The sequence below is a fragment of the Geotrypetes seraphini genome, chromosome 14, assembly GCF_902459505.1.
Source record: "Geotrypetes seraphini chromosome 14, aGeoSer1.1, whole genome shotgun sequence".
Classification (NCBI taxonomy): Eukaryota; Metazoa; Chordata; class Amphibia; order Gymnophiona; family Dermophiidae; genus Geotrypetes; species Geotrypetes seraphini.
The window spans coordinates 71,455,772-71,467,951 of record NC_047097.1 but is presented as its reverse complement, the minus strand read 5'-3'; the positions used below and the strand labels follow the sequence as shown (position 1 = coordinate 71,467,951).

The window sequence follows — 12,180 nt, the reverse complement described above, 5'->3', positions numbered from 1 at the left end:
CCTTTGTGAAGTCTAGTACAGTACAAGCATGACACAGTGTCCTATAGATCAGTGGTTTCCAACCCTGTCCTGGAGGACCATCAGGCCAATCAGGTTTTCAGGCTAGCCCTAATGAATATGCATGAGAGAGATTTGCATAAAATGGAAGTGATAGGAATGCAAATCTGCTCCATGCATATTCATTAGGGCTAGCCTGAAAACCCGATTGGCCTGGTGGTCCTCCAGGACAGGGTTGGGAACCACTGCTATAGATGACATTAACTGTACGTTCATGACTTCAGCCAGTGTCGCTCTGCAAACTGTTCTTCTCTTCATTGCTTTGAACTGAAATTGAACCTTTCAGCTGACCAGACTTTTCTGTGTCTTCTTTCCCCAGGAATAGGTTACCTCGGTGGAGTTTGCAGTACAAAGAGGAAGTGCGTTCTGGCGGAGGACAACGGCCTCAATCTAGCCTTCACCATTGCACACGAGCTCGGCCACAAGTAAGATGTAATGTCTGCTCTGTTCGAGCAAAAGGGAGGGCAATGTTCAAAACGATTTCCGCAGGCAGAAGAGTGCCTGATGTGTGGAAACGTGGATTGAGATGCGCAAATGGGAAGTAATTCCTTAAAGAGGCACCAACATCAATGATCAGAATACGAGCATTTATTAAGTGCCTTTATGAAGAGATTCGCCCAAGGCAGTGGACAGCCTGTACAATGCAATATAAAATGTAGAGTTTTGTTAACACGTAGTGAAAAGACCAAATATAAGCACAAATACAATGAGTGAAGTAAACCCCAAATCAGCAGATTGAAACGTAATAATAGGACGACCATGAAACAGTTTCAGAAATATACTTATAACAGCACTGAAATTCAAATAAGAGATATAATACAATGCCAGCACAATACTTATGAAACAACTAATAAACATGCTGCATTAGAGCATTCAAATAACATAGATATGCCACTAATGCTTTTCTACTATACAGCTCAATTTCAACTTTCTCTCCGTTCCAACCAATCTTTGATTGCATTAGGAGATTCCTTTTTGTTAACTTATCCTGTAAATGCATATTTGGGTGTAAAATGTTTCCTTTGCTCCTGAGCATTTGAGAGCTTTTCTTGATTTAACCCTTTAATTGGCAGATGTACCACGATTGAGTCGGCTTCCATGATTTCTCTCGTAAAGCCTCTCCGAAGTCCTCTGGGGTTAACTCTAGGCAACATTAGCACAAAACCTGCAAGATAAAAATGTTACAAAACACCAGATTAGATTTGAGGTTTACACCTAGGAGAATCCCTCATTAAGCCATGTTATCTGCAAATGTTAACGCATTTTAGTAAAAGGGCCCCTATATTCTCAAACCAGAGACATTATTTAGGATTTTATCTCCTAAACAGAAACCAAAGAAAATGATTATAAACCTGTGTGAAGTACAGTTTTCCTGGTTTCATCATCACCTCCCTTCCCTCTTCCATATAAGCTTCTTGTTGGTCAACTGTTTGCCATCAACTGCTGTGGTTTTTTTTCTGTCTAATACTATTCACTTTAACCCACATGTAAAGTGATAAAGAAACAGATGGTGAAAACACAATCTGTTTCCCATTATTTTGTACACTCCTTCTTTGCCAATGTTAGGCATGCTGCATTGAGTCATCCCGGTTCTCCTTTGTTGACCCCAGCCGGCTCTGAAGAGGGGCGGCTGCAGCTCAGAAAGAATGCAGTATTGATGTGTCTTTTTGCTGTTGCCTATATTTAATTTAAAGGGTATAGCAATGAGCAACAGTGCTATCCAGTTTCATGGAGAACGATCCATTTGAATTAAAATGAAGTTTCAGACAGTATAATGGGAGGAATTTTATAAACCATCTTTTGCACATAACACACTTTCAAGCATATCGCGAAAATGTACCATTTCTTCCTCTATAATAATACCAAACTCCAAGCCTTCCTCTCCAAGTACATTACCAAAACCCTTGTCAATGCCATCAACACCTCATTACTCTCAGGACTTCCGCTCAGCCATCTTTACTACGAGCCGTGGGTGATAATCAAGACCAAAAGGGTTTCCAAGTTCATTAAGAGTCTCTTCCCTGTCAATGTCGATAAGTCCTGTATGCCCAGTTTTTCACACTGTAGCAAAGTAATCATTAACGTCCTCCACTGGAGCAGCGTCAGAGTCTCTCGGGAAAGCCATTCCCGACCCATCCAGTTCTTTTCCTGTTTCTGCCCCATCCCTTCAAACTTCTGTTCTCATATCCTCAGGAGCCAGTCTATCACCTCTGCATAATTATGATAAAGTATTTTGCTCCTGTGGGAGCTTGGGTATTATTTATTTATTCAATTTTCTATACCATTCTCCTTGGGGAGCTCAGAACGGTTTACATGAATTTATTCAGGTACTCAAGCATTTTTCCCTGTCTGTTCCTGATGGACTCACAATCTATCTAATGTACCTGGGGCAATGGGGGGATTAAGTGACTTGCCCAGGGTCACAAGGAGAAGCCTGGATTTGAACTCACAACCTCAGGGTGCTGAGGCTGTAGCTTTAACCACTGTGCCACCCATGGGAGGTGCCTTATACAACCTGGGTCAATCAGTAATGCACCGGGGAGCGGAAGGCCCATTTTGGAAGACACGGGCCAGCTGGGTGGAAGGAATCCATGTCCCTCAGGTCAGACATCTACATGGAGGTAAAAGGGATGAGGTGTCAGAGGCAGGGGGGGTGTTGTATAGTAGTGGGAGAGAGTGGGCATCTCGCTGCAGAGGGGGGTTGTTTGTGGCAGAAGAGAATCGGCTCAGCATCTTTCCCGCTGCATGGGGCGCGTCACCTCTGCTTCGGGGGGGGGGGGGGGTTGTGTATGGTGGGAGAAATTTGACATCTCTCTCGCTGGGGGGGGGGGTTGTTGGTTGGCAGCGGGAGAGTATCGGGTTCTCTCCCACTGTAAAGGGGGTTGCCGCTACTGCAGGGGGTGATTGTTTGTGACGGGAGAGATTCGACATCTCTCCTGCTGCTGGGGGGGGGAGGCTGTTGGTTGGCAGCAGGAGAGATTAAACATCTGTCCCGCTGTTGTGTTATTTTTTAGGGGGGGTTCTTTTCATGTTTTTTTCTGCGCATGTGCCCATCGCTATCACCAGCCATTGGCACATGCAAATTTAGAGAATCTTTGCTGCTGTCCGCTGACCTCATTTGCATGTGTGATTTTATTTTTTGAGACTGATTCACTTTTTTAAATTTACTATCAAAGCGGCTGCATTAGCAGACCGTCGCTTTTGAATGCATTTTTTTTGAGAATCCTGGTCTGAATCTGTATGGACGTGCCATTAAAAGCTGATTTTAAAAAATGTTTTAAAAATCTAGGCGCCTCCTGAGACCAGCAGCTAACAGCTCTCTCCCACTCCAGCTTTTCTCGATAAATACATCATTCCCTACTCATCTTCTAGGGCCCTCAGATCTGCCGGTCAGAATTTATTGACCATCCCTCCTATCAAAGAACTCTAGTACTCCAGAAGCACAATCTTCTCCATCACCGCCCCTACCCTCTGGAATGCCATGCCATCTCATCTTCGCCATGAAACCTCTCTCGACAAATTCAAAACTCAACTGAAAACCACCTTGTTCGCATACGAAATCATAAGATAAAATCCTCCAACCCTAGGACACTTCTCAAGAGAACCGCTTCTCTTCACCGGTTGTATTTTCCCGTCCCCGCGTACCTCCCTTTGTTTTTTTATTTCAAAATCTAATAATTATTCTTCCCTAACCAAGCTCCTTTTGTACCTGTTCATCAACGTCTACATCATAATCCTGCCTCATTACCCCCTCTTTTATATTTAAATTTCACTTTTTTAGTATTGTAAACTGACCAGATAAGTGCCGATGGTCGGTATATCAAATTATAAAAAACTTGGAAACTCACGCTCAAGTAGACATGTTTAGGGGCGGAGTTGGCCTCAGGTGTTGTTAAGCACCACTAGACACAATTCTACACTGAACCTAGATACCGTAAATGTAGGCCTTTAAAACCACAGCTTACATTACCAGCAGCTAAGTTTGTAGTTAGGCACCGGTAGCCACGATTGTGTTTGGCATGTGACAGACGCCATATTTCCGGCACCACTTATGTGTTTCTAAAGATTGCAGTAGAGATTGAGGTACTTCTGAGGAAGAACACGGAGAAAGCCACATCCTGAAAGAAGCCAGAGCATCGCTGAAAGTATTTTAAAAAGCAGGGCTGGACTTTCAGAATTCGAAATATTTTTTACCTTAAGGTGCTACATGTGTGACGAATCAGAAATATTTTCAGTGCAAGAAAACCAAACCGCCTTCAAGCAGAGTTTTTATTGGCACTTCAATATCATTTAATATATTTTCCAGAAACATAAATCACTGAAATCAAACAAGTCTCAGTCTCGTACAGGCTTCTACGGTACAGAATTTCCACTTCACTGAAACCTTTTGTTGCACATCATCCGGACCGATGGCCACATCAGGTCTTGAATTTTGGTAAAGGAGCAAATTAAATACCAGTCTTGTCAGGTAAAGTAGCCAGTCAGTGTTGACTTTTAGTGACTTGGTTTGAGGCTTTGCTGTTCTCTTTCATTTCTTCCACTGAGGAGAGGAAGGCTGTGTTCTGATGCCAGCCTGCAGCGGTTGCTCCGTGTTCCGATTCAGTCACTGCTGGTTTTCCTGGCAACTCAGGCCTAGGCGGTCTCAAAGGACACAGACTGGGCACTGCACCAAGCCCATTCTGCTAACCCCAGCTGAACCTAAGACAGACAGGAAATACTAGGTTTGCAAGTGCAGATTTAGTAAATAAGAGTTTGTTTTTGCAAAAGGGTAGCAATCTAGTTGATATATTTACATTTCCACTAGTGGCTGGAATCCTTTTGGCATTCCCTTATGACAGACACGTTCCAGGTGGTGTGACCCCAGGGCTTGAGGCCAAATAACCTACTTCCTTTCAGGATAGATCAGTGCTCCGACTTTCCCTCAAGACAACATTAAAGCAAAGAGGAAAGCAAGCTTGATACAGTCTGTTAGGTAGAATGCTCCTTGTACGTACCTCCAAAGTGCTCAACAAGCACACACATGGATGCACAGCAACAAAGAAAGTCGATACAAGTGTGAAAACGGAGAGGATCTTGGCTCTATATAGTAAGGCCATTTGTTCCACCTAATACTCGCCTATCGTGCTTTCACAGACCACATTTGACCTCTGGTCTCTTCCCTCCTTTGTTCTTTTGAAGGTCCTGGAAGGTGCGGACCAAACAATGAGGAGATTCATGCTAGGGCAAACAAACACAAGTCTCCATGGTAACCCATGTTTTATTTGGCATTTTAAATCGCCAAAGTGCATCCCTAGGCTTTAGCACATCATCAGCGCTCACGTAGCCATCTTGGTTGTGGAGAATTCTAGAAGAATGAGGTGCCTTTTTTGGGGGGCCAGAAGAAAGCATGATGTAGTGCATGAGCTTTCAGGACCACCCAGGCCTCTTCTTTTTAGAAAGACTGTGGCCCAGTCTAACCGGTTTAGCGTCGAAGTATTTTACCTTCCAATGCACATAATGGTTCTGCGCTTCCATGCTTCCTAGCATCTTCCAATAATGCTATGTAAATATAGTGCAATGAGGCAATTAATATTCAAATGAGCACACTGGGCGATGCTCAGACATTGCCTGGTGATGCACAAAATGAAGCGCTGACCTTTATGGCTCCAAAATTACCAGCAGGACTGGAGGTCCCTAGTACCTGGCCAAAACCTAAAGAGTAGCAACATTCCATGCTACCCTCATGTCTCAATAACAGACTATGGATTTTTGTTCCAGGAAATTGTCCAAACCCTTCTTAAAATCAGCTATGCTATCCGCTCTTACCACAACCTCTGGCAATGTGTTCCAGAGGTAGTTGGGGGGAATTAGGAGAGCTGGCTAAATCTGGACAGACTCCCCCCAATCTAAAAAACCCATCCAGACACCGGACACTCCTTTAAAAAGAGGACATGTCCAGGTTTCCCCAGACATATGGTAACCCTATGCACAAGGGAAGCGGGGCTCCAAAATTGTGTCCAGTCCATTGCTTTCCCTGCTTGACTGCAACACAGTAGGTGGGATAGAAACTCCGGGAGGGGTCGCACAGGGCACATTTCTGGCTCAGGACAGTTCTGTATGCAAATGTATTTCATGCATGTTCATTGTAGGAATCCTGAAATCCTGACTGGCCAGATATGTCCCGAGGACAGGGTTGAGAACCTATTGTTTTAAAGAGACAGTTAATAAATGATACTAGTAATACTATTTATTATTTCTGTAGTGCTGCCAGACTCATGCAGCGCAGTACATTGAACCCTCAAGAGACATCCCTGCTCGAACAGGGCAAAAAGGGTGACTCTATACACGCCGCTGAGGCAGGGAACAATGAGACGATAGGGAGTAACAGATGTGGGTGCTTTGCAAGTGGACTGGGTTAGGATTTAAAATGTGGCTTCCGAAAAGTGGGCTTTGCCATTGTGGCTCATTTCTGTGACTGCTTTTTGCTTCTTTTGAAAGCAAAGGCCAACGGGGGTGCACAGGACACGAACAGAGCTGCCGTTTCTTTATCTTTTTTCCTCTCTTTCTTTTCTCAAATGAAACAGTTTGGGGATGAGCCATGACGATGATCACCAGTCTTGTGCTGGACGCTCCCACATAATGGCTGGAGAGTGGGTAAAAGGCCGAAACCCCAGTGATCTCTCCTGGTCCACCTGCAGCCGTGATGACCTTGAAGACTTTCTGAAGTAAGGACTGAAAAGTGGGTTGTGGAACTGTTCAGGACGTCGGGCCTAGGACGATTCAGCAATGCCAGTTCAGCATGGCCCTTTCAGCACAGCTGTTTCAACCAGCCCGTTTAACTGCGGCTGTTTCATAGCGGCCGCTGTAATGGCGAGAGCTTACTTTGCTGAAGCTGCGAGGTTTGAAAGAGAGGCGGGGGGGTTAGAATATCCCCCCTTGCCCCATTGGTGATTCTTTGCTTTCCCTTCCCCCACCCGTGGGCTTCTCCTGTCTCCGCATCATCTGGTGATTTCAAAGTTTGAAAGGGGGCGGGGCATCATCACAGATCAATCAGGCGCATCATAAGGTTATTAGGAAATGAAACAGCCGTCGCTGAAAGGGCCGTGATGAGCTGGCTGCGCTGAATCATCCCATTCTCCAGGAGGAGTGCCATCAGCGAGAAAGCGTGAGCTGTAGAAACTGAGATGCACGGAAGAGAATTTCTTTGAATTTTTATAGAACTCCTTTGTTTCTTTTGGAGGGAGGCGGGAACGTCCGGATTTCCCTGGACATGTCCTGGCGTCTGGATGGCTTTTTCCAAAACCCGACACTTTGGGTTTTGAAAAGCTTCTAGCGACGTTGGGACGGCATCTGCGCGAGCGCGGGTGCAATGTGGTGACATCACGCGCATGCGTGTGACATCATTGTGTCACACCAGTGCATGCGCAGATGCCGTCCCGACTGCGAGGAGGCAGGGCTGCGGACAGGACGGGCCTGGGGGGGGGGGCGGCGCCATGGGTCCAAATTTTTCTTCCCGGAAATCTGGTAACCCTATGAGAAGTGGGAGGGTAAAGGTATCTTTTGAGGGGGTGGAGAACCCAAGACTGCTCTTGAGAGGCATTTTACAAGTTTGATCCCAAAGTTGCTTTATTCCTTGAGTCCTGAAGCTGCAGTAAAGTACTTTATTCTACCCCAGTTTAATAGCCCCCCATAGGGAATTCTGTGATAATAAAGACACACCGCAGTGTGCAGCTCGTGGAATTTATTTGCATTTAAAGCAGTATCTCCTGTGTTTATTAGGGTCTCCCAGTTACAAGGGGGAAAGGGAGTGGGACTGTGGTTTACTTACTTATTTTGTACCTGGAACAATGGAGAGATTAAGCCACTCGCCCAGGGCTACACTGGGATTTGGTCCCAGGGAGAAGCTCTACCACTAGGCCTCTCCTCACCTCCGTGCTACAGGTGGTCAGCAAGTGTGAAGAATATCTTGAATCCTCAGGCATGGCACCCTGTCCTGCTCTCGCTCCTCATTTTCAGCATTCCTCTCCTACTTTTACAGGTCAAAGGTCAGCTCCTGCCTGCTGGTGACCGATCCTAGGACTCAGTACGCAGTGCGGCTTCCCCACAAGCTGCCGGGCATGCATTACAGCGCCGATGAGCAGTGCCAGATCCTGTTTGGGACCAACGCCACGTTCTGTAAAAGCATGGAGGTGAGACTCCACAAACCCCCAAGGGCAGCGTTTTCCTAACCAAGTCATTTCTTGCAGATGTTTGCCCCTCAAGGCCTTTTCTCTTGCTTCAAAAATTCCTGAAATGTGAAACACAGTCTGTTATAAATCTTTGTTTAGAGATTTAAAATTGCAGAAAAAGGAATGCATGCAACAGAGTGGGAAGGGCCGGCCTAGACGTTAGCCAAAACCAGGCAGTTGCCTAGGACAGCAGCTTCTGGGGGATACAACACACAAAATGGGGTAGGCAATTTTTGACAATGGGCTGGGGCAGGAATAAGGCTGAAGGTTTAATTGCCCTGGTCCTGAGAGGGGTGTGTGTCATCCTTGTAGCCTGGTTGGATTCTTTCAATAGGTGCCATGGTGTATATCATCCTGGCCTGAAGTGCAGGGGAGGGATGGGACAGGAAATCGCCTACACCCTCACCAAGATGACGCCCGGGGTGGACTAAGCCACTGGATCAGACACATTTCCACTCAGTATACTTGATTAGCAATCTCAGAATTAGTTCATTAATACTCTAGGAATGTATGTCTTGGAGTAAACGACAGTTTTGCAAGCAGAATCACCTTGACCAGAATCAGAAGATGGGAAGGTTTGCCGTCACTTTAGGAATTAATCATAGCCTAAGGGAAGCGGATTACTCAGGACAGTCTCCCTGTAAAGTTAGATGGATGATTTGTCCACTTGTTTTTAGAAGGTTCCAGAGCTTCGTTATCCTGAATATGTGGTTCTAATTTTGCCAGCCTAGCTTTTATTTAAGTTAAGGCAACTATTTGTGTAGCTTATAAATGTAACTGGATAATGTTTGACTAACCCTGCTCTTTAGTCTAAACCGCACCCTCTCAATGCTGCCTTTGCTGAATCGTTCTATGCAGATAACTCTTGACATATTGAAGTCTGGTTAGAAGATATCCATTTGCTGCTCTGCAAATTATGTGATGAACTCTAAAGTTAACTGCATAAATCCTTTTGAGTATCACCCTTGGGGTGCATATTTTTAGCCTTGAAAGGGATTGTGGCCTGATTCTGGCAGAGGCTAAAAATTCATTACTCGTTGCAGCGTAGAGGCCTCTTTTAACGCGTAGGGTTTTGTGTGTAATTTCCACATATTTTAAGGGTTGTGTCCTGGAATCTCAACGTCTCTGCCCTCGTGCTTCATTTGAAACTGTGTGTTTTGGGGAGGGGGTGGGGTGGGGGGGTTCAGGAATCATATGACTAACCTTCTGCGATCCCAGCAGAGAAGAGAAAAGGCACAACTGGAATTATAGGCCAACATGTTAATGCCAGCTCAACAGCTGGGCTCTGCTGGTTGGCTCCCATTTTTGGAATTGTTGGCATCGACAGCTGTCTCCTTTGTCAGCCAATAGCAGCATCTGATTTATTTTCAGTGAAATGCTGTAGCAAAGGGAGGAAGCCAACTGCACAAGTAATAACCGTTTTGTCAGTGAGCATTTGTTAGGAAGAGAAATAAAGTCTGCTTTCTGATGAGGCTCCTCTTCCCTTGTTCACCTTGTGTTCCTCACAGCATTGCACTGCATTCAGGGCTCAGGGATTTATTTATTCAGTTTTCTATTCTGTTTTCCCAGGGGAGCTCAGAACAGTTTACATGAATTTATTCAGGTACTCAAAGCATTTTTCCCTGTCTATTCCTGTGGGCTCACAATCTATCTAATGGACCTGGGGCAAGAGTGGGATTAAGTGACTTGCCTAGGGTCACAAGGAGCAGTGTGGGATTTGAACCCACAACCTCAGGGCGCTGAGGCTGTAGCTTTAACCACCGCACCACTCTAGAAATCAAAATGTAGTAAAAGTGAGCCAAGTAAAGGACAATCCAGCCATTGTGACATCACTGATGAGGTTGACTCTTATTGGTGAAATGAGGCATTATGACGTCACAATACCTGCTCTGGTTATCAGAGGCTGAAACTTTTCACACTATTTCTTCAGTTTTCTATACTGTTCTCAGGGGAGCTCAGAACGGTTTGCATGAATTTATTCAGGTACTCAAAGCATTTTCCCTGTCTGTCCCGGTGGGCTCACAATCTATCTAATGGACCTGGGGCAATGGGGGGATTAAATGACTTGCCCAAGGTCACAAGGAGCAGCGTGGTGAGGCTGTAGCTTTAACCACTGCGCCACACAGAGCTTCGCTCAGTACCCGTGACTAGCTACCCAGTCATGGAAAGAAAATGGCTGTTGCTGCTTTCTGTAAAAAAAAAAATAATAATAATGCACCTTGATTTGCAAACACAATTTGGACTAGTTTAGAAATATGGAAACAATGGCATGTATACCGCATATGCGTGTAAATACTGATTCCAGAAAGCTGTTGTATACACGTGGAGATTTCAAAAAGGATTGGTTTGGTCCTGAGAATAGACGTTCACCCCCCCCAGACCTGACCAATCACCACCAATACATTCAGGAACTTTTAGGCTATTGACAAGACTTTCAATGAAGCCATCTTTTTCTATAATATCATTCTCTCCTCTGCTTTAGATACCCTCGCTCCTCCAATTTCACACCCTGTTAGGCGTGTCAAGCCCCAACCCTGGCTGACCCCCTCCCCCCTGCATCTGCTACCTGTGCTCTTGCGCCTGCTCTGTGGAACGTTTCTGGCTTAAATCCCATGTTCACGCTGACTTCATACGCTTAAAATTCATGCTGACATCATGGCCAAACAAGATGAGGTTGGCTCTTCATCATTGGTGGAATGAGGCTTTATGACATCACAATATCAGTTCTGGTTACCAGAGACTGAAACTCTCTACAATGTGGGCTATGGATAAGGAGGGTTATTTTACCAACAGTTCATGCTCTTTTAGCACAGGTCCAATTTTATTCAAATACAGTAGACTTCCCCCCCCCCCAACACATTTTTACAAAAGCACGGAAGAGGTTTTTAGCGCCGGTTGGCATGCTGAATGTTCTGCGCTGCTCCGAAGGTCAGAGTTGCTATGAGAGTCAGAGCAACGCAGAGTATTCAGCGCGCCTTCCGTTGCTAAAAATCTTTTCAGAGCTTTTGTAAAGGGGGGGGGGAGGTAGTTACTAATAACTAGGATTAACAATAAAATAACACATCTTGACAGTAGTGCATGTTAATAACTTAAAGAAAAAAGAAATGTCTCTAGAAATCGAAATCACTGCTCTATGTAATAAAGGTGAGCCAAGCATAAGACAATCCAACCATTGTGACATCACCGATGGGGTTGTCTCTTAGGCATTGGTGGAATGAGGCTTTATGACATCACAGTAGCAGCTCTGGTTACGAGGCTGAAACCCTTTACTAATAACTATGTAAAATAACATGTCCATATTGATAACTACCCCCTCCCTTAATACATATATTCAGTGCTGCTACTTATACCTATAGCAGCACTGAATATATGCATTAATTTGAATGTTGCCGATGAATTTGGATTCCTTAATGTATGAAGGCCAGCCAGTTATGGAGAAAGCATGAAGTAGCAGGGAGGGTGTGGTGCAGTGGTTAAAGCTACAGCCTCAGCACCCTGAGGTTGTGGGTTCAAACCCACGCTGCTCCTTGTGATCCCCCCATTGTCCCAGGTACATTAGATAGATTGTGAGCCTACCGGGACAGAGAGGGAAAACTGCTTGAGTACCTGAAAAATGCATGTAAACCGTTCTGAGCTCCCCTGGGAGAACGCTATAGAAAAATTGAATAAATACGAATAAAAACATTTTCATATTCTTTTTTTTTTTTCCTTTATGATGTTGAAAACTTGGAATTTCTTTTGATCTTGCTATAGAGATGATCAGATGACTGACACGTGGAATCCATGTGTGACAGGCACAAGGCAAAAATCAGTGCAAATGTCAGAGGGCCCGACAGACAAATCTTCTGAATGGGCTTTTGTTCCGAATCGTGGTCTCTTCCTTGCCTGCGCTTGCAAGAAAGTGGAAGAGATGAGG

At 45.0% G+C, this 12,180-nt stretch overlaps 1 protein-coding gene across 4 annotated transcripts in view; it reads left to right on the top strand.

The window, feature by feature from the left end:
• ADAMTS17 (ADAM metallopeptidase with thrombospondin type 1 motif 17) overlaps positions 1-12,180 on the top strand; it is a 149,140-nt gene that overhangs the window by 59,641 nt on the left and 77,319 nt on the right. For all 4 annotated transcript variants that reach the window (XM_033920220.1, XM_033920221.1, XM_033920219.1 and 1 more), the window contains exons 8-10: positions 377-482; positions 6,621-6,761; positions 8,075-8,225. In XM_033920220.1, coding sequence (XP_033776111.1) covers positions 377-482; positions 6,621-6,761; positions 8,075-8,225 — 398 coding nt within the window. The remainder of the gene's footprint in view (positions 1-376; positions 483-6,620; positions 6,762-8,074; positions 8,226-12,180) is intronic.